General features: G+C 42.7%; 1 protein-coding gene across 1 annotated transcript in view; it reads left to right on the top strand.

The window, feature by feature from the left end:
- Positions 1 to 22,244, top strand: part of LOC141126957 (phosphatidylinositol-3,5-bisphosphate 3-phosphatase MTMR2-like) — a 90,924-nt gene that overhangs the window by 6,712 nt on the left and 61,968 nt on the right. Inside the window, exons 2-4 of the mRNA XM_073613042.1 lie at positions 691 to 891; positions 4,203 to 4,268; positions 19,197 to 19,291. Coding sequence (XP_073469143.1) covers positions 4,211 to 4,268; positions 19,197 to 19,291 — 153 coding nt within the window. The 5' untranslated portion in view covers positions 691 to 891; positions 4,203 to 4,210. The remainder of the gene's footprint in view (positions 1 to 690; positions 892 to 4,202; positions 4,269 to 19,196; positions 19,292 to 22,244) is intronic.

Raw genomic sequence — 22,244 nt, 5'->3', positions numbered from 1 at the left:
TTCTGTCTACAGGTGTCTTTTATACACATAAGGAGCTGTTGTTAGCAGCACCTTCTTGACGAATTGACAGGACTGATCTGTGTACCACATGAGCAAATACTATAGACCAGTGATGGTGAACCTTGGCACCCCAGATGTTTTTGAACTACATTTCCCATGATGCTCAACTACACTTCAGAGTGCATGAGCATCATGGGAAATGTAGTTCCAAAACATCTGGGGTGCCAAGGTTCGCCATCACTGCTATAGACAGTCTGTGGGAGCCAGCATTATTGTTGGGCGGTAGGGGATCAAATACTTATTTTACTCACTGGACTTCAATTTATAACATTTGTATCATGTGTGTTTTTTTTTTTCTGGATTTTGGTTGATATTCTGTCTCTATCATTTAAAATACACCTATGATAACAATTATAGATCCTTCATTTCTTTGTAGGTGGGCAAACTTACCAAATCTGCAGGGGGATCTAATAATTATTTCCCCCACTGTATTAACAGACCAAAAGAGGTCTTATATAATTACTGGCTTCTTGTAAGTTCATTGATCAGGTAATCAAAAGTGTTTGATGCATATATAATTATTAAAAGAAGCTGGCAACACCCTTTTTAAATATAACTTTCCAGAGCAAATGTTGTCTTGTTCAGCATCTTCTGCTTTATGTAGAACAGTGTGATCTCTATTTGGTGCAGAGAGAAGACACTAGATGAACAGAAGAAATGCTGAGTGGAGGATTACAAGAGAGGAACTGAGCTGTCCTTGTTACTTCTGGAACTGCATCACCAGGACGGTCACGGTCTCCGCAGCTGTGATGATGTCATGATCATGTGACCACACCCCACGGGGACAATCTTCTGAGCAGGCAAGCAAAGCAACACACACACACTACCAAGGTATTTTATATTTCCGTATCATACAGTATGTTGTGGATAGACCACCCGTTATGAGAGAAATATTCCTTGCTGAGCTCTCCTACTAAAAATACTGGTTGCCTGGCCTTCATGCTAACCCCCTGACTTCCATATGTAAGGCGACTAACCAAAAATAAGTTTACAATTACTTTCACACTGCCAGCGCCCGGGCGTTGTCGGTAAAGTGCCTCTATTTTTAGCTAAGTTTTTAAAGAGCTTTTCGGGCCGCCAGCAGGGGGGTTTTAACCCCCGCTAGCGGCCGAAAAAGGGTTGGGCGTTTTGGCGGCGCTGCCCATTGATTTCAATGGGCAGGGGCGCTTTTAGGATCGGTGTATTTACCGCTCCTACATCGCTGCAAAGAAGCTGCTTGCAGGACTTTTTTTGACATCCTGCCAGCTAGGGCTGGGAGATTTTCTTTAAAAAAAAAAAATAAAAAAATCTGCGATTTTCCTAAAAAAAAAAAAAAAACTCGATTCACTATTTGAATCGAGTTTTTTTTTTTTTTTTTTGTCGACACAGCGTCTGTCCCGAGGAGCTGCGGGCAGAAGTTTTTAGGGGAGGCCGTGGCTTCGGCCTAGTCCACGGCGTCTGGCCTCACGGACTAGGCCAAAGCCGCGGTCTCGTCTAAAAACTCCTGCCCGCAGCTCCTCGGGACCGGCGCGTTGAAAAAAAAAAAAAAAAAAAATCGAAAAAAAACGATTTGCTTAAATTTTGAATCGATTTGACCTCTCAACTCGATTCAAGATTTAAATTGTTTTTTTTCCCCCAGCCCTACTGCCAGCGCAGCGCCCCAGTGTGAAAGCACTCGGGCTTTCACACTGGGATTGCAGCTGAGGCCTTTTTCAGGCACTTTACAGGCGCTATTTTTATCGCTAAAGCGCCTGAAAAATGCCTCCAGTGTGAAAGGGGTCTAAAGAGTAACTTTTTTTTATATAATGAGTTTTATTAAATCCTAATTCCTATCACTTTAAATAGTTTGTTTGGGCCAAGCTTATGAGAAAATTTAAAATCGCTTTTTTTTTTTTTTTTTGTGAATTCTCTTCCAGAGCTCTTCTAAGTTTTTTTTTTTTTGGTTATTTGGAGACGCAATTAGTGTTCACCTGCCCGCCACCTGCTGTTGAAATCTTGTGTTATACCATAACCATAAAATACAATGGCGTGGTAAACACTAGCCTTCTGTTCTTTACAATGGGCTGAGGGAGGTGAGGGGGGCTTTAAAACTGCAGCAATACAGAAATCCCTTTTAAAGCATATTTCCACCTCTGCAGCCAATTGTTAGAAACTCCACTTTGTTTGTTATGTGTTCTCATTCACACAGCACTACAAATGATAACTGCAAAAAATATTTCTTACCTTTTCTACTCTTTAGGCAGCTTCTGTTGTTCTGACTAACTTAAAATATGCTTATTTATAGACAGATTGGATTGAAAGTGCATTAACATACAATGTACCACCCGAGCCTTGACAACTTTAACCACTTGTTGACCGCCTTTATAGCACTTTTACTGCTACAGGGCAGCAGCTGTCCGAAAGATCACGTGTGTGTATATATACGTGATCCTACACTTCCGCCTGCAGAAAACGTGCGCTGCCGGCGGGCCACTTCTGCTGTGATAATTTACAGCAGGAACTAATCTGCGGGTCCCGGGGGCCCAATGTCCTCCAGCACCCGGCGATCATTAGGCTTACTCAGTTCTCTGTGTTCTACTATGTAAACAAGGCTTATCTCAATTCTGACATAGGGGAAGGGACGATCCTGTGTTCCTGCAAAGTAGGGAATAGAATCGATCTCTTCCCCTAGTGAAAGCAGCACACTGTGTACACAAAAACACTGGCTAGGCGCACAGTTAACCCTAGGTGTTCTACCCCTTCCCAGCCCCAGTCATTAGGACAGTGCATATTTTTAGCACTGATCACTGCATTAGTGTCACTGGTTCCCACAAAGTTTCAAAAGTGTCAGTTAGTGTCTGATAGATAGATCGACTTGGGTACAATCAGCCTGCCCATTTATGGATCGAAATTTGACCAGTCCCTGCTGAACCAGCCAAATTTCAATCCATGTATGGTTGGCTTAACACTTTTGTTAGGAAAGACACTGGAGGAGATTTACTAAACTGGAGCACTCAGAATCTGGTGCAGCTGTATATGGCAGCCAATCGGCTTCTAATGTCAGCTTTGACAATAAAACCTGAAAGCTGATTGGTTTCTATGCAGAGCTGCACCATATTTTGCACTCTCCAGTTTGGCTCGGTTCACACTAGGACGACTTGTCAGGCAACCTAGTCGCCTGACAAGTAGCGTCCCGTTCTGTACAATGTAACCGTTCTAATCGGAGCGACGCAAGAAAAAGGTTCCTGTACTTCTTTTGGGGCGACTTGAGGCGACTTGCATAGACTTCTATACAGAAGTCGATTTGCAAGTCGCCGTGGCAGTCATGTGCAGGTCGCCTCGGTGAGGCGACCTGCAAGTCGTGCCGCCCCTGTGTGAACCGAGCCTTTTAGTTAATTTTTTTTCCCCCAGTGTGTACATCTAGTGGTATAACAAATTGTGAAGATCTGGCAGCACAGTACAGACAGGGTTAATTATGGTATACTTAACTCCCCAGCCCCCTCCTTATTACATACAAGAGGAAAGATAGGTAGGATTTTGGAGTTTTCAGAAAACAGCAATTAAAAAGGTAAGCAGCAGTTTTTAAATATTTTTTTAAACGTTCTTATGCGAATAGGAACATGTAACCAGATATAACGAAGGTGTTATCCCAAATTGGCTACAAAGGTGGAAGTACACTTTGAAGCTTATATAATTTTTTTTTTTTTTTTTTTTTCTGGGAACCTGTTACCTCTATTAATAATAGGCCTATACTCAGGAACTGTGCAGAAACTCAAAGGTTTCTGGAATGATTTTGGATTAGGTGCCATACCAACCTAGACTCATAACTGCACAAAAATAATGTGACTTTTTGAGAATCTCTGGATTTGGATAGTTCTAGGACTTTGTGATTACATTTTTTATCTCTTGCTTTCAGTAGACTGATATTGCAGATGTCTTGTCCAATCTTGTTTAATGTGGAAACAGACCCACTTGCATTTACATATCATTTCTCTTGTATTGTGTAATGTGCCCTGAAAGCATTATGCAGAATTCTGCCAGAAAAACTTGTGATTGGTGAATGACTTGGTGCTCTGTTCATGTCCCAAGGATCTGCTCCTGAATAGCTGGGTTTTTATAGGCCAGGTGCGGCCCTGCATTCAGAAGGCTCCGTTATTGTGATTTTTACCTTTCTGCGGTTTTAGGTCCCAAAATGCTTGCTGGAATGGAAGAGCTGCTCCTGTTGCCTGGAGAGGTGGTAAAAGATATGGGTAAGCAAAATACCTTTCTATTTATAAATCGGGGCATGACATATGTGATGTTAAATAAAGTGCAAAATAAGTCAGTCAAAAAATGCGCAGGAATAGTACCTAAAAAGGATATGCAAAAATATTGCTTGCTGACATAAAATAAAACCTTAATGCATAATATGGATCATAAACATATCAAGTGAAAAAAAATCCTTGAAGTCACAAGACGGGTGACGAAACAGGGCGGGGCTTGGTGACGTCATTGCGCATGAACAGGAAATCACTAGCTTCACAGAGCCAAGACACGGCAATATCCAAGTGACGAATAAGGGGCTCACACACCCTGATTGTTTTAAGTGTAATGTTTTTTAAACAATTCAGCACTGTGTCAGTTTGTCTGATTTTTATGAGCACCTTATATATGAGGAATACTGCATAACGGAACGAGTGTCCCTGGAACAGGATCCCAGCTGCCAGCCATTGGAATATATACCCCTTAAAGGGGAAGGCTTACAGTGACCTGTGGAAGGTCTGTATGTGAGGTGAGCGCATAGTTTGGATGGTGAAGAGGCACTGGAGGTGATTTGTGATAAACGCCACATGCGCAGAGGAGTTTTTTTTTATTCAATGAACTTTTGGTCACGGCTGATTTATTTATATATTATATATACCATATTTATCAGCGTATAACAGGCGCCGGCGTATAACTTGCACCCCAAATTTAAGGGGGAGGTTTAAGGAAAAAAACTTACATTTAAATGCCCATCAATGCAGCCTTGTCATTGTCCATCTGCAGCCTTGTCCATCATTGCAGCCTTGCCCAGTGTCCATCTGCAGCCTTGCCCCAGTGTCTTTGCAGCATTGCCCAGCCTCATTGCAAGCTGATTATTTAAAATTGGCGCCGATCTCCGCTGACTGTGAGCGGAGAGGAACGAGCGCAGCCGACATATACAAAGCCGAGTGTACTCGGCTAAGCTCGGCTCCTCTCGCAGTCCCGCCCCTATGATGGACATAACACAGGTCCAATGGCGGGGCTGGGGGTGACTGTGAGCGGAGCCGAGTACACTCGGCTATGTGTATATCGGTGGCGCTCCGCTTCGCTCACAATCAGCAGAGATCGGCGTATAACATGCACGATTTTCCCCGGATTTTATGTATATAATTTTTTATTTATTTTGATCACATAGACTGATATTATTAGATTTTGCTTTTATATTTGATGTTTTTTATTCACTCCTGTATTTTTTCACGTTTCTATGTTTATAATCCATATTATGCATTAAGGTTTTATTCCTTGTCAGCAGGCAATATTTTTGCACATCCGATTCCCTTTTAGGTACTATTCCTGCACATTTTTTGACTTCTAAGGTTATTTGCTTATTTTGCACTTTATTTAACATGGCATATTAGAGGGGTAGAGCTTTACCATGTACTATTTGAGTTTGTGGGAACACATCTACGTGTACAGCAGCAAACCCCAACTTTGAGTTGTTTTTTTATGTATTTTTTGCACATAGTAGCGGAGGGGATCAGGCACTAAATTAAATAATATATAACGTATAAGTCCCCTTCCACGTGGTGGGGGGACCCTGCCAGGAGTCTGCCTACTCAGCAGGGAATCTGTCTGCTGATCCCTGCTGAACAAGCAGATGGCTGGTTCATGCTTATGCAGAGCAGACACAGCCCGCTCTCCTCTATAGGCGGTCAGATGTAAACAGACTGCCTGTCCATTTACACCCGACTGCCATCCGATCTGTTAGACGAATAAGGAACAGATCCCCATCCATCTGTTTTTATCGGATCAGTTCGGATGTCGGCGGGTGTAAACAAGCACATGTCCACTTACATCCGCTGCTCCATAGAGGATAATGGAGAGACCGATTGGTCTGCCTGTGTGAAAGGGACCGAAAGTGATTAATCCTAATGATGGGCAAATGGGAGCTTCCACTGTCACCTGTAAAGCCTGTATACATAGTAGTTACTTCTTTTGTAAAGCACCCAGCTAATTATAAAAACTAAACGCTGCTTTACAGAAACAAAATGACCCGCTATTATCGTCTCTCTATCAGTCCCATCACATTCTGTAGATAATTGGGAGGCAAGTGGTTGCTTGTGTTGTGAAGACGTCATGCTTATGCTGGCTTTACCAGCTAGTGAGACACCTTGTTTCAGCAAGAATGAACAGTCTACAAAGTTGTAGAGCTGCACGATTCTGGCTAAGATGAGAATCACCATTCTTTTGCTTAGAAAAAATAAAGATCACGATTCTCACGGCGTAACATCATCTTTCACATTATACAAAAAAATTGGGCTAACTTTCCTTTATTTTTTTTTATTCATTAAAGTGTATTTTTGCTCAAAAAATTGCATTTGAAAGACCGATGAGCAAATACAATGTGACATAAAATACTGAAACAACCACCATTTTATTCTCTAAGGTCTCTGCTAAAAAATATATATATATAATGTTTAGGGGTTCTAAGTAATTTTCTACCAAAAAATCACTTTAACCACTTGAGCCCCGGACCATTATGCTGCCTAAGGACCAGAGGTCTTTTTCCAATTTGGCACTGCGTCGCTTTAACTGCTAATTGCGCGGTCATGCAATGCTGTACCCAAACGAAATTTGCGTCCTTTTCTTCCCACAAATAGAGCTTTCTTTTGATGGTATTTGATCACCTCTGCGGTTTTTATTTTTTGCGCTATAAACGGAAAAAGACCGAAAATTTTGAAAAAAAATGATATTTTCTACTTTTTGTTATAAAAAAAATCCAATAAACTAAATTTTAGTCATACATTTAGGCCAAAATGTATTCGGCCACATGTCTTTGGTAAAAAAAATGTCAATAAGCGTATATTTATTGGTTTGCGCAAAAGTTATAGCGTCTACAAACTAGGGTACATTTTCTGGAATTTACACAGCTTTTAGTTTATGACTACTTTATGTCATTTCTTGAGGTGCTAAAATGGCAGGGCAGTACAAAACCCCCCCAAATGACCCCATTTTGGAAAGTAGACACCCCAAGGAAATTGCTGAGAGGCATGTTGAACCCATTGAATATTTATTTTTTTTGTCCCAAGTGATTGAAAAATGACAAAAAAAAAAAAAAAAAAAAATATTTACAAAAAGTCGTCACTAAATGATATATTGCTCACACAGGCCATGGGCCTATGTGGAATTGCACCCCAAAATACATTTAGCTGCTTCTCCTGAGTATGGGGATACCACATGTGTGGGACTTTTTGGGAGCCTAGCCGCGTACGGGGCCCCGAAAACCAATCACCGCCTTCAGGATTTCTAAGGGTGTAAATTTTTGCTTTCACTCTTCACTGCCTATCACAGTTTCGGAGGCCATGGAATGCCCAGGTGGCACAACCCCCCCCCAAATGACCCCATTTTGGAAAGTAGACACCCCAAGCTATTTGCTGAGAGGCATATTGAGTCCATGGAATATTTTATATTTTGACACAAGTTGCGGGAAAGTGACACTTTTTTTTTTTTTTTTTTTTTTTTTTTCATAAAGTTGTCACTAAATGATATATTGCTCACACAGGCCATGGGCATATGTGGAATTGCACCCCAAAATACATTTAGCTGCTTCTCCTGAGTATGGGGATACCACATGTGTGGGACTTTTTGGGAGCCTAGCCGCGTACTGGACCCCGAAAACCAATCACTGCCTTCCGGATTTCTAAGGGTGAAAATTTTTGATTTCACTCTTTACTGCCTATCACAGTTTCGGAGGCCATGGAATGCCCAGGTGGCACAAAACCCCCCCAAATGACCCCATTTTGGAAAGTAGACACCCCAAGCTATTTGCTGAAAGGCATGGTGAGTATTTTGCAGCTCTCATTTGTTTTTGAAAATGAAGAAAGACAAGAAAAAACTTTTTTTTTTTTCTTTTTTCAATTTTCAAAACTTTGTGACAAAAAGTGAGGTCTGCAAAATACTCACTATACCTCTCAGCAAATAGCTTGGGGTGTCTACTTTCCAAAATGGGGTCATTTGGGGGGGTTTTGTGCCACCTGGGCATTCCATGGCCTCCGAAACTGTGATAGGCAGTGAAGAGTGAAATCAAAAATTCACGCCCTTAGAAAGCCTGAAGGCGGTGCTTGGTTTTCGGGGTCCCGTACGCGGCTAGGCTCCCAAAAAGTCTCACACATGTGGTATCCCCGTACTCAGGAGAAGCAGCAGAATGTATTTTGGGGTGTAATTTCACATATTTCCATGGCATGTTTGAGCAATATATCATTTAGTGACAACTTTGTGCAAAAAAAAAAAAATTTGTCTCTTTCCCGCAACTTGTGTCGCAATATAAAATATTCCATGGACTCGACATGCCTCTCAGCAAATAGCTTGGGGTGTCTACTTTCCAAAATGGGGTCATTTGGGGGGGTTTTGAACTGTCCTGGCATTTTATGCACAACATTTAGAAGCTTATGTCACACATCACCAACTCTTCTAACCACTTGAAGACAAAGCCCTTTCTGACACTTATTGTTTACATGAAAAAGTTTTTTTTTTTTGCAAAAAAATTACTTTGAACCCCCAAACATTATATATTTTTTTAAAGCAAATGCCCTACAGATTAAAATGGTGGGTGTTTCATTTTTTTTTTTCACACAGTAATTGCGCAGCGATTTTTCAAACGCATTTTTTGGGGAAAAAACACACTTTTTTTAATTTTAATGCACTAAAACACGCTATATTGCCCAAATGTTTGATGAAATAAAAAAGATGATCTTAGGCCGAGTACATGGATACCAAACATGACATGCTTTAAAATTGCGCACAAACGTGCAGTGGCAACAAAATAAATACATGTTTAAAAGCCTTCAAAAGCCTTTACCGGTTACCACTTTAGATTTACAGAGGAGGTCTACTGGAAAAATTACTGCACTCGATCTGGCCTTCGCGGTGATACCTCACATGCATGGTGCAATTGCTGTTTATGTTTGACGACAGACCGCCGCTTGCGTTCGCCTTAGCGCGAGAGCAGGGGGCGACAGGGGTGTTTTTTTTTTTTTTTTTTTCTTTATTATTTTTTTGCTTTTTTAATCTTACTTTTAAACTGTTCCTTTCATATTTTTTTTTTTAATCATTTTTATTGTTATCTCGGGGAATGTAAATATCCCCTATGATAGCAATAGGTAGTGACAGGTACTCTTTTTTTGAAAAAATTGGGGTCTATTAGACCCTAGATCTCTCCTCTGCCCTCAAAGCATCTGACCACACCAAGATCGGTGTGATAAAATGCTTCCCCAATTTCCCAATGGCGCTATTTACATCCGGCGAAATCTAAGTCATGAAATACTCGTAGCTTCCGGTTTCTTAGGCCATAGAGATGTTTGGAGCCACTCTGGTCTCTGATCAGCTCTATGGTCAGCTGGCTGAATCACCGGCTGCATTCTCAGGTTCCCTGTTGAGACAGGAGAGCCAGAGAAAAACACGGAAGACGGTGGGGGGGGGGGGCATTCCCTCCCACGGCTTGTAAAGGCAGTCTAGAGGCTAATTAGCCGCTAGGATTGCTTTTACATGAAAGCCGACCGCTGGCTGAAAAGAATGATACCAAGATGATACCTAAACCTGCAGGCATCATTCTGGTATAACCACTCAAAGTCGTGAATGGCGTACCTGAAGACAAAAAAATGGTTAACAATGGTTAACAATAAAGCACAGTAAAGTGTAAATAATTACACACCTGAAAAACAAACATGATAAAACATAATAACAATAACAATAACAATAAAACATTGCAGAATAGAATACAGTAAAAAAGAGCAGAACAATAGAGAGAGAGAATAGAGAGAGAGAGAACAATAAAACAACAACTATTTTTTTTTATTTCATATTTTTTTTTTTTTTTACACTTTTTTTGTAACTAACTTTTATAACGGTAACCGGTTCCAGGTTCGGGTCTCTCAAAATGCGATGGCATCTTGGGAGACCCTGTGAAAGTGTGCCTAGTCTGTGCAATGCTGTACCCTACGCTAATACTCAACTAGTGAATGGTAGCGTTCAAAACATTCACCAATGCAAGACCAGGATTGTCAGGACAGGAGGGACAATAATAGCGGGTGTCACGCCTATATCCGCGCTCTTACTGCAGACACAACATCTTTTTTGGGGGTTCGTTGGGTAGGGGTACTCGGGAGGACATAAAAATGCCTCTCATGCAGCCGACTGCATTTGGTTGGGGATGTGAATGGGGGAAGTACGGGCGCTGCAGAAGCGGTGGGTTCCCAATTAGGATTGGCGAATGCAGCAGGAAGGGCATTATGGGCACGACGGGCCTGTGTTTGTCTTTTTGGTGGCAGCGGGACACTACTTGTGCTTGCCACCTCACCAGCTTCAACTGCACTTATGGGACTCGCCACGTCACCAAGTGTTACTGCAGTGCTGGTTTGACTACGACCGGGGTGTACTAGGCCGCTGGCGCTTGCCAGTTCACCAAAACGCTACCAAAAAACGTTAGCGATCGCAGGGATCAGGCCTGACTCTGCGAACGCTGCAGTTATGCGTTTAGTGTTTTGTAAGTGTCAGTGATCGATCGATACTGCACTTGGGTGGGCTGGGCCGGGCCGGGCGGAGGGGCAAAACGCAGGTGCTAGCAGGTATCTGGGCTGATCCCGCTAACACTGCGTTTTTGGGAACCCTAAACTGCTGGTGACGCTAGTATAGATCTGATCGGATCAGATATTGATCCGTTCAGATACTATACCACTAAGGGAGGTGTACGGTGCGTGCGTGGGTGTTAGCGGTACTGGCGCTAATCTGACGCTGCCTGGGGCTGGTGCTTGCCAGTTCACCAAAACGCTACAAAAAAAACTGTTAGCGATCGCAGGGATCAGGCCTGACTCTGCGAACGTTGCAGTTATGCGTTTAGTGTTTTGTAAGTGTCAGTGATCGATCGATACTGCACTTGGGTGGGCTGGGCTGGGCCGGGCAGAGGGGCAAAACGCAGGTGCTAGCAGGTATCTGGGCTGATTCCGCTAACACTGCGTTTTTGGGAACCCTAAACTGCTGGGGACGCTAGTATAGATCTGATCGGATCAGATATTGATCCGTTCAGATACTATACCACTAAGGGAGGCGTATGCTGCGTGCGTGGGTGTTAGCGGTACTGGCGCTAACCTGACGCCTGGGGCTGGTGCTTGCCAGTTCACCAAAATGCTACCAAAAAAACTGTTAGCGATTGCAGGGATCAGGCCTGACTCTGCGAACGTTGCAGTTATGCGTTTAGTGTTTTGTAAGTGTCAGTGATCGATCGATACTGCACTTGGGTGGGCTGGGCTGGGCCGGGCGGAGGGGCAAAACGCAGGTGCTAGCAGGTATCTGGGCTGATTCCGCTAACACTGCGTTTTTGGGAACCCTAAACTGCTGGGGACGCTAGTATAGATCTGATCGGATCAGATATTGATCCGTTCAGATACTATACCACTAAGGGAGGCGTATGCTGCGTGCGTGGGTGTTAGCGGTACTGGCGCTAACCTGACGCCTGGGGCTGGTGCTTGCCAGTTCACCAAAATGCTACCAATAAAACTGTTAGCGATCGCAGGGATCAGGCCTGACTCTGCGAACGCTGCAGTTATGCGTTTAGTGTTTTGTAAGTGACAGTGATCGATCGATACTGCACTTGGGTGGGCTGGGCGGAGGCACAAAACGCAGGTGCTAGCAGGTATCTGGGCTGATCCCGCTAACACTGCGTTTTTGGGAACCCTAAACTGCTGGGGACGCTAGTATAGATCTGATCGGATCAGATATTGATCCGATCAGATACTATACCACTAAGGGAGGCGTATGCTGCATGCGTGGGTGTTAGCGGTACTGGCGCTAATCTGACGCTGCCTGGGGCGACGCATATCACCGCCGGGCGATCAGGGGGCTAAACCTTTATTAGGTAATAAACGGCGGGTGCCCTGACACTATAAAAAATAAACGAACTAACCAGCGTCATCCGTAACAGTTATACGGTGATCAGTGGTGAAAGGGTTAACTAGGGGGCAATCAAGGGGTTAAAACATTTATTAGATAGTATATGGGGGTCCCTGACGCTATAAAACGCTGACGGCGAACCTAAATATTTACCTCACTAACTAGCGTCACCAGCGACACTAATACAGCGATCAGAAAAATGATCGCTTAGTGACACTGGTGACAGGGGGTGATCAAGGGGTTAAAACTTTATTAGGGGGGGTTAGGGGGGTACCCTAGACCTAAAGGGGGGTAATACTCACTGTCCCAACACTGTAACTGTCACAAACTGACACTATGCAGTAATCAGAAAAAAAAAAAAAAAAAAAAAAAACTGCTGGTGTCAGTTTGTGACAGGGGGGGGGGGTGTGATTGGGGGGGGATCGGGGGGCGATCGGGGGGGGGATCGGGGTGTTTTGTGTGCCTGGCATGTTCTACTGTGTTGTGTAGTGTTGGTGCACTCACATAGATGTCTTCTCTCCTCGGGCCGGAACGGAAAATACCGACCCGAGGGGAGATGACATCACTTCCTTTGCTGCTGTTTAGCATACAGCAGCAAAGGAGTGTTCTCATTGGCCGGCGGCGATCGCGAGGGGGGGGCCACGAACGGATGGTCTCCCCCTCATCACCGATCGCCACTGGACAAAAGACGACCGCCTCGGGCACCGGGGGGGGGTCCGATCGGACCCCCCACCCGCGGAAGGCAAATCACGTACCCTGTACGTGATTTTGCCTGTCCGTGCCACTTTGCCGACGTACATCGGCGTGAGGCGGTCGTCAAGTGGTTAACTTGTAATCAACAAGTGTCAGAAAAAGGTTTAGTCTTTAAGTGGTTTAAACTTCCCTCATTTACAGACCAAAGTTCATTCCTTGGATCTAAGAACGAAATGTTACTTTGTTTATAATTATCTCCGATGTTGAGATAAACTTGGCAGGCTGCCTGGATTTTTTTTTTTTTTTGTTGGTTGTCAGAAGTGAGAAGAGAACTCTGCACTAGTTAGATAGAATCATGGAAATGCTGTTTTAAGTTCAGGAGGGGGGCAGAATTGCGATTTCGATTCTCTAACGATTAATCGTGCACTTCTACAAAGTTGTGATTCTTGTTCTGCATACTTGTTGAAGATCAGTGACTCGTTGGATCATGAAGCCAGAATCAACGTGGTGGCTTACACCCAGTTTCTTTAATAGCAAGTCCACAATGGCAAACTATATACTAATGGGTGTGCTGAGACTGCTCGAGCATGCTGTGTTCAGATATATTTAAGACCAAATTCCCCAGAGATGAAATGTAACTAGAACTTACACTTCTACTATAAGAGGAATAGGATAGAATTTTAAAGAAGAATTCTAGGTATAGATATGTTCACATAGTTACATTAGACCAGCTTGGATAAGTGTAACTTTGCACATACCATATCTGTGGGATCCCTTTAAAACAGCTATTCTCAACCAGGGGTTCAATGGAATCCTAGGGTACCTCCAGAGGTTACTAGTGGTTCCTTGAACTGTGGCTGATCGATTCTTTCTGATGGTACCTGCATAATTCCAAGTCCAACTCCACTTGGCAAGAGCCAGCAGCATGACGCAATTATATATTTAGCTGTCTGTATGGGTGGCATTCTGATCAGCACTGTAAGGGACATTCTTTCCTCTGACCCCAATTGTTTACATTTTATCTGGGGTCCCCCAAGCCCTAAAAAGGGTAAAAAGGTCAAGGAAGTCTACTCTAAAATTGGAAAATCACTGTAGTAGGCATCACTACTCCAGTGATCTCCACTTGCCCTTGCTTCACTTCAGGGTCCTCTGCTGAGCAGCTAACCTGCTGCATTCTCAAAGCCAGAGGTCACCCGCTCAGCGCAGGTGCTATTCAGAGATCACTTTGCATTTCTCAGTGAATGCAAAGTGTGCTCTGATTGGGCAAGGTATAAAAGGCAGGGCAGTGACGTCACGCTCTCTGCCTCATCCAATCAGAGGATGCTTTGCATTTACTGAGAAGTTGCAAAGCATTCTTTGAATGGCACCCATGCCCAACAGCCAACCTTTTGTGTTCCCATTGCAAGAGAGCAGCCACTTAGCACGAGACCCAGAATCTAGTGGTAATAATTTGTAGTAGGGATGCCTACTACAGTGATTTCCAGCTTCTAGAGGGATTCCACAGGTATGGTACTGTATATGCATAATTGCAAGCTGGACCAATGCAATCATTTAAACATATTGATACCTAGAATTCTTCTTTAAAAATACTTGTAGCACAACTATCAGAAATTTGACTCTATAATATCTTCCTATACTCTCCTGTACAACTGAAATTTGACTGCAAGCAGGAGATCCTGCACTGTAGGGCAGTCAGATGCTGTTGTACAATACTTCCAAATGAATATTGTTTTTAGGCACTGAGGGATACAAGGATAGATGTATAGAGGGAATGTAGAGTCAATATTTTTGGATATACTCAAAATGTATCGAATAATCAGTGAACAGTTGTAAACGGCACACTCCACTCCCAGCGCTTATGAACCAAAATACCAAAAGGAAAATACTAGAAACTACTATAATCAAAACAAAATCGTAAACAAATATGCTGAATAAATCCAACATTAGCAGCGCTCAAATTTAAATGTAATTGAAATGGATAAATCCATCCATTTCAATATAATTGTGTAAAGTCCATCCATATAATCACATATATTGGATTAATAAAATCAAAGTTAAAAGTCCATCCATATTATCCATGTGTGGTATATATCCTAAACGATTAGCCGTCACCACACCTCCTCAGATCTCTCCCCTATGGTAATGAACTCACCAGATAATCAATAGGAATGCCCTGCGAGGCCACACCTGATGAGGGAGAAGTAGCTGGGCAAGTGATCTACAGGTAGTGGCAGAGAACAGAAACAACCTTTGACACGCCAGAGGAAGATAAAGAGGTCGGGATCTCTGAACCAAGTCATCCCCCATTCATCGAGAGTGACACTTAGATGGAACGGCCGGATCGCTATTCCTTGAATCGATTTTAACACAGGCGCATTCCTATTGTTTATCCGGTGAGTTCATTACCATGGGGGAGAGATCTCAGGAGGTGTGGTGACGGCTAATCGTTTAGGATTTATACCGCACATGGATAATATGGATGGACTTTTAACTTTGATTTTATTAATCCAATATATGTGAATATATGGATGGACTTTACACAATTATATTGAAATAGATGGATTTATACATTTCAATTACATTTAGAGTGCTGCTAATGTTGGATTTATTTAGCATAATTGTTTATGATTTTTGGATATACATTTAAAAAAGCTTTGGAAATGCAGGGTAAAGAAACACTGAGGTTGATTTACTAAAGGCAAATATACTGTGCACTGCAAGTGCACTTGCTCCAGAACCAGTAAATTAGATAAATGTTCACTTTGCAAAGAATACTCAATCACATGCAAGGGGGGAAAAAAAAAAAGCGTTTTTGTTTGCACATGATTGGATTATGGAAATCAGCAGAGCATCCCTCCTGAGTCTAGATATAGAGCAACTACAATTGCAGTGCACAGTATCTCAACCTCATTGTCCGTTGTCCTAAATGGGTTAAGTGACATCGTCTGTGTTAAGCCCCTGGCGCCGGCACCTCCCGGGGTGTCCTGCCGAAAAAGGTCCCCCAGCGGATAATGCCCCCCCTGTACTGCGCAGGTGCAGCACTTGCGCAGTACGAACCACAACGGAGCCGCCTAAAATAGCCGAAGATAAACAGCTGTGAGTCAGCTGTGCACGGCTCCTGCGCAATGACAACGACATTGTGCCAGACGCTGCCGCACACTCCCGATGCTCGTGCTACTCTGCAAGGGGCGGGTATATTACTGTTATATCGTGTAAGGGGCAGATGGCTACACAAGAGGGAGAATTTTAAATTGATGGGCAGAGCTGGTAACTTAGGGGTGCTTTTAACAATAAACCACACGTCTTTGCGGGGCGTGTTTAAACAAATGAAGGGCGGGTTTTGCAATGTTGATCCCAACTTATCAGCTCTGCCCATCAATTTAAAATTCACCCTCTTGTGTAGCTATCCGCCCCTTACACGATATAATAATAATACACCTGCCCCTTGCAGAGTAGCATGAGCATCGGGAGCGTGTGGCAGCGTCGTCGTCATTGTGCAGGCGCCGTGTACAGCTGACTCACAGCTGTTCATCTTTGGCTATTTTCGGCGGCTCCGTTGTGGTTCGTACTGCACAAGCACTGCGCCTGCGCAGTACAGAGGGGGCATTATCCGCTGGGGGACCTTTCTCGGCAGAACACCGGCCCTTTAAGGTGTTTTAGATGCCGGGAGGCGGGGTTTATGATCGTGTGACTTCAAATGATTGGAAAGCTCCTGACTGCAAGCAGTGTTCGGGAGCTTTCCCTTGGCCGCCAGTAACTGTGACGGGAGCGTGCAGGGAGTGCGCTCTCGATTTCACCTTGTTTTGCAATATTGCACGCAATAATTAGGTCGCTTGGCACCAAGACGCTGCATATTTGTGTGCTGTAAGTGCCTAGGGGTTAAGCCTCCAACCAATTAACATGGATCTGGCGATTCCCACCCTGCTCCTTCCTGTGTCTCAGCCTGTGCAAAACACCAAGTATTTCTGGATATGGGGAGCATCCTACCTCTCATGATTTCAAACTACAAAATGTTCATAAAAATATCAGCATATATATTTACAACATTAAGGTCCTTGCTACAATTGCTGGGATGTATATATGAATATTCAATAAAGTCTTATGCAGTAGAAAAAGAAATAGATGCAGAACCAAAGTGGTGAAGGGATAGAAACACTCCTCAGTCCCAGTCAGGGTTCATAGGTGCACTCCACACATTTCAAAATCCCATGTGTTATCGCCATGTGTCGCCATCACCAAAAACAAAATGCCTGCTTACCAGATTATCAGACCTATAGAAAAGGTCAACTGCACCTGTGGCTGATTACCCTGCCAGGGCCTTTGGACTGCAGTAACTTTGGTACACAGTAGTCCTATGAGTGCTCCCTCTTGTCCTCTCACCTCCACTGTCCACGGATGTCCCACTCAAAAGAGAAGAAAGAGGCTCCACATAGTGTAAGATCCAACGATATTTTATTCCAAAAAGTTTAAAAATGTAAAAAGGAGAGAACATCTCTCTATCACATAAAAGAATATACCGGCCGGTACAAAAAGCATTCACCCGCCCTTTCGGGACTTCGTATGTCGCGATGACGTCAGCACGTCGTCCGTCTGACTAGTTTCGTCACAGATTGACGTCGTCCTGGGGCACGGGGGATGTGCTGCGTCATCGCCTTAAATATACAAGCAAACAAACCAAGCCTCGTTTTGAGTTCCGAGGACTCAGTACAGAAACCAAGCCTCTTATTGGCCATACAGGGCAAACCTCCCTATGAGGGTAAACTGGACACCTCTTGTGTTGTATCTTTAGCTCAACTCAGCCCCATTAACACATAACGCTATTAATGGGTGTATATATAGCACTAGAAATAGGCTAAACTAGGAAAAAAGGTGCAAAAAAAAAGCACCAAAAATGCGGACAGCATCGCAAATCAATCCAAAGATAATCCTGTGCTGCCCTCTATAGGCCACCCCACTGTTTGCACCCATAGACTACTTTGTCATTTCCACGTACAGGAAGCATTTACGTGGGAAAGCGTAAGTTTCGGGCGAAGAAACAGGCAGGAGGCACTCTGATGCTGACTCCGCATGAAGACCCACCTGACACCAAGTCAGATGGTGTACAAACACAGTAAAATATACTACTCAACAATTTAAAATTATTAAAAAAGCTCTCTTATTCACAAAAGTTTACTCTGAAAGATAAAAAATGTTGAATAAGGTATAAATATAAAAAAAATATATATATGTAAAAAAATATTATAAATATAAAATAAAATAAAAAAATTATAATATATTTCTCAGGCAATGGTCAACGATGTAATAGGTGCACTCCACACATCTGGGGTGCCAAGGCTCGCCATCACTGGCCTAGGCTAATGACCACACAAGAAACAGGAAGTGGGCTGTATAAGGTATTTAGTGGAAGAAAAAAAATGTTTTACTACCCAAAGTTAAAATTACAAGGGCAGAGGATTTAATAAATGGAAAGATGAAAAAATGACTGAAGGTCCACTTTACGTTCCTTTTGGGATTGCTTGTTCTCATTATATATTAACAAACAGGTTTTTTTTGTTTAGTTTTTTTGGTACTATTTTTGAACTTTTACTTAGCTCTTTACCATTACTTGCACAGTTTTTTGCATTTGCACTTTATTTTTATGTATTGCACAGACATTATTTTGTATGGTAAAGAATTTTTTATTCAGCAATTATATTGTTTGTTTAACATTGTGATATGTGATAATTGATTATTATGCACAGTTATTAGGTATTCACAAATATTTATTTAGTTTAATTTAATACTGGAGATCAGCGCCACACTCCACCTATCTTCATTCAACTTAGCTTTTTAGTTAATACCAAAATTGGAGGGGTAGCGATTTGTTACATAATACATTTTCTCCTCTTTCCACCCATACCCTAGGCGCTCTATATTTTTTCTTTATCATACAGATTGTATGGCTGAACGCATTGCATTCAGACCAAAGTCGTGCAGGACAATTTTTTTGGTCCGCACCAGAATCGGATCGCATGGGTGTTCACACCCATGCGATCCGATTCCTGTCTGAATTGACAGTTCACACTGCGATATGCAAACCGATCTGGGGGTGTCAAAGTACAGATACGCAGATATGCGGCACCACGGCAAAAAGCCCAGTCCAGTGAGGTCGCATTTGTGTTATGTCAGTGTGAAGGGGTTAATCTGTGTGCCATCATTGGTGGTCTGAGTTTTATGTAGTTCAGTCAGTTTCTTATGAAATGATGTTGCTCATTATAAAATGAGTTTATATTGAACATTATGTTTGTATCACAGAGGTAATTCTGTGTTTTCTTTTGTAGCTAAAGATGTCACATACATCTGTCCATTTACTGGGGCCATCCGGGGGAGCTTCACAGTTACCAACTACAGACTGTACTTTAAAAGTTTGGAGCGGGTAAGACCATTTAGTGATTTCTCTTTGATTTGTTTTTTTTTGTATTTGTGAATAGATTCCTCATTCAGCTGATATATTTAAATTGTTTGTTACCCCTACATTTCATACCTGATATGTGTCTGTTGTACCATGTATGTCTGTTAAGAATCATTTTGTTCTCTTTTGTATTGCTTCCTTTATGTGAAATACCTGGTGATCCTAGGAGGTCCCCCTGCTTTCCTTTTGCATACTGACCACACTAGGCATGAGAGCACATCCATCTCAGCGTGGTCAGTTTATTGGCTTCGCTGGGAGAACAGCCTGCATGTCCTCCACTTGTGCTGAAACACCTCCCTGCACAGCTCTTCACTGACTGGGAAGATCAGTGTATTGCTGTTTCTCGGCCTCCTGCTGACATCCCCCTGCAGTCTCCACCACCACCTCTCTGTGCAGCTGAGAACAGAGGTGATGTAAATAGAAAAAGAGAATTTATAATAAGAATATAATATAATATAATAATATACACAACTAAGGCTAAAACAACTAATCTGCATAATCGATTACGAAAATAGTTGTTAAATATTTTCATAATCGATTAGATGGCCTGCATACAGAATGCATTATTTGTTTACATATCAGAAAATACAGTTGAAGCACACATACAGCTCAGTACATCATCCATAATACATGTCAGTATACACAGTGCATCACATATACACCTCCGTACTAGGGCTGGGGAAAAAATTGATTTAAAACTTGAATCGAGTTGAGAGGTCAAATCGATTCAAAATTTAAGCAAATCGATTTTTTTTTTTTTCACCCCTATTCAGGGGGCCTAAAACGCCTCACCATCTCATCCCTTCTATGCGTACCACTATGCGGGCATGGAAGGTGGGTGAGGCACTGAGGGCACCCCAGTCAAACTCCTGGTCTCCTCACACCCCCCTGTGGCTGAACCCTAACCTATCACAATTCAATACCATCCCGGATCCACAGGCCTGGGCCAAATACAAAATACTGACCCTTGAGCTCAGTCTCAGCTCTACTGGTCCCTGCTGGTTGCTGCCGGCCCCGAGTTGTCCCCCCTCCGCAGGAAATGGGTGGGGGAAAAATTTAATAAAAAAGATTTTGCAAAAAAAAAAAAAATATAAAAAAAGTACGGAAACTTTTTGAAGACCCCATATATCTTCTATCTGTTATTCTCAGAGTGGATTAGATATTTTGTTCTCTAACCATATACAGTGAGGGAAAAAAGTATTTGATCCCCTGCTGATTTTGTACATTTGCCCACTGACAAAGAAATGATCAGTCGATAATTTTAATGGTAGGTTTATTTTAATAGTGAGAGACAGAATAACAACAAAAATATCCAGAAAACCGCATTTCAAAAAAGTTATAAATTGATTTGCATTTTAATGAGTGCAATAACTATTTGATCCCCTATCAATCAGCAAGATTTCTGGCTCTACACTTATTGCTCTGGAAAAATACATCCCCCATTGGCGAGGCAGTAATGGTAAAAGGAACATCTCATGGGCCGAGACCAGTTGGATCTTGTTTTTGGGAAATGGATTTGTTCCTAATGACAATGTTAAAGCGTAACTATGTCGTTTTAAGTGTAAGTGCACTACTATTTTTTTTTTTTAAATAAAAATTGTGAGTTATACAGTATTGCGCTATGTGGAGCTTTATGTTTTACATATACCTCGCCCATTGAGCATGCCCTTCCATGATTGTTGGTCCACCATATCTGCATACTGATTGTTTGGAGATGTTTGATGTCATCCGAGCTAAAGCGACTGGATCCAAAGCCTAAACCAAGCGCATATTGATCTCCCTGAGTAAGGGGGATCGCTGGCTCTCTGCTAGGTTACCAGTTTAGAGTTGCACAGGAGATCTGATGCTAGAATTATTGCTCTCGCTCTGATTTCGACAGTACCTCACGTGTGGTGGGAGCACTGTTTACATATGTGTGCGGGAGTACCGTATGGGTTTGCATTTGCTCGTAAGCACAGTGGGACAGGGGCACTTTAATTCTTTTTAGTATTTATTTTATACTAAAAAAAAAAAATTTTACTATTTTTTTTTTTTTTTTTTAAATAACTTTATTGCTATCACAAAGGATGAACAACATTCCTTGTGACGGCATGGGCCATGACAGGTCCCCTTAATGGAGAGATCTGGGGTCTATTAGACCCCAAATTTCTCCTCTAGCCTCCCATGCAGCCAATCAGACACTGGTGGGCAGGTAAACTAAAAGGCGGAACTGGAAATGACAAACTACTCGTTACTCCCGTTTCACGGGCTTACAGAGAGATTAAGGAACAACCTCAGTTCCTCTCTGTGTAGTGCAGCAATCGCCACCAGACGCATATCGCCTGGGCTCCGCGATGAGACAGTAGAGCATGGAAAAGGTGGTGGCGGCTGTAGAAGAGGGGTGGGAAACCTTTCTGCCACCCACTGAAGTGATCAAGTGGCTAATTAGCCACTCGGATCACTTCTGCCTTACTGGGAATCGCCGGATGAAAAGATCTGTACTGGGATGATACCTGTAGGTGCAGACATCATCCCGGTATAACTACTGAAACCCGAGGACATCCTACGGACAGCAAGTAGTTAAGAAAAATGTATTGAAACAGGAAAAAATACAGTTAGCATGCCTTACTTTGTCTTGAGGGAATTGTTTTATCACTCACACTTTTGGGCCTCATGCACACTGGGGAGTTTGCCCAGCTTCTCTAAACTGGATCATAACTAAAACGTGCCTAAAGTCGCTTTTTGCAAACGCGTTTAAGTGCATCAAGGGGTATTATTTCATTCCATTGGCCAGAATATAATTTTTTTTCTGGCCATTGAAATGAATGAATGATCAAGCACTAAAAATACCTAGCAAGTGATGCGTGTTTTTTTTTTTCTGCCGCTAAATGCCTATGTGTGCACACCAGTCACTGCGTATTTATGCAGCAGCTGGTGT

This window comes from Aquarana catesbeiana, linkage group LG02, assembly GCF_042186555.1.
Source record: "Aquarana catesbeiana isolate 2022-GZ linkage group LG02, ASM4218655v1, whole genome shotgun sequence".
In the NCBI taxonomy this organism is placed as follows: Eukaryota; Metazoa; Chordata; class Amphibia; order Anura; family Ranidae; genus Aquarana; species Aquarana catesbeiana.
Note: the sequence above shows the minus strand (reverse complement) of the source record. Positions and strands in the feature narration are given on the sequence as shown.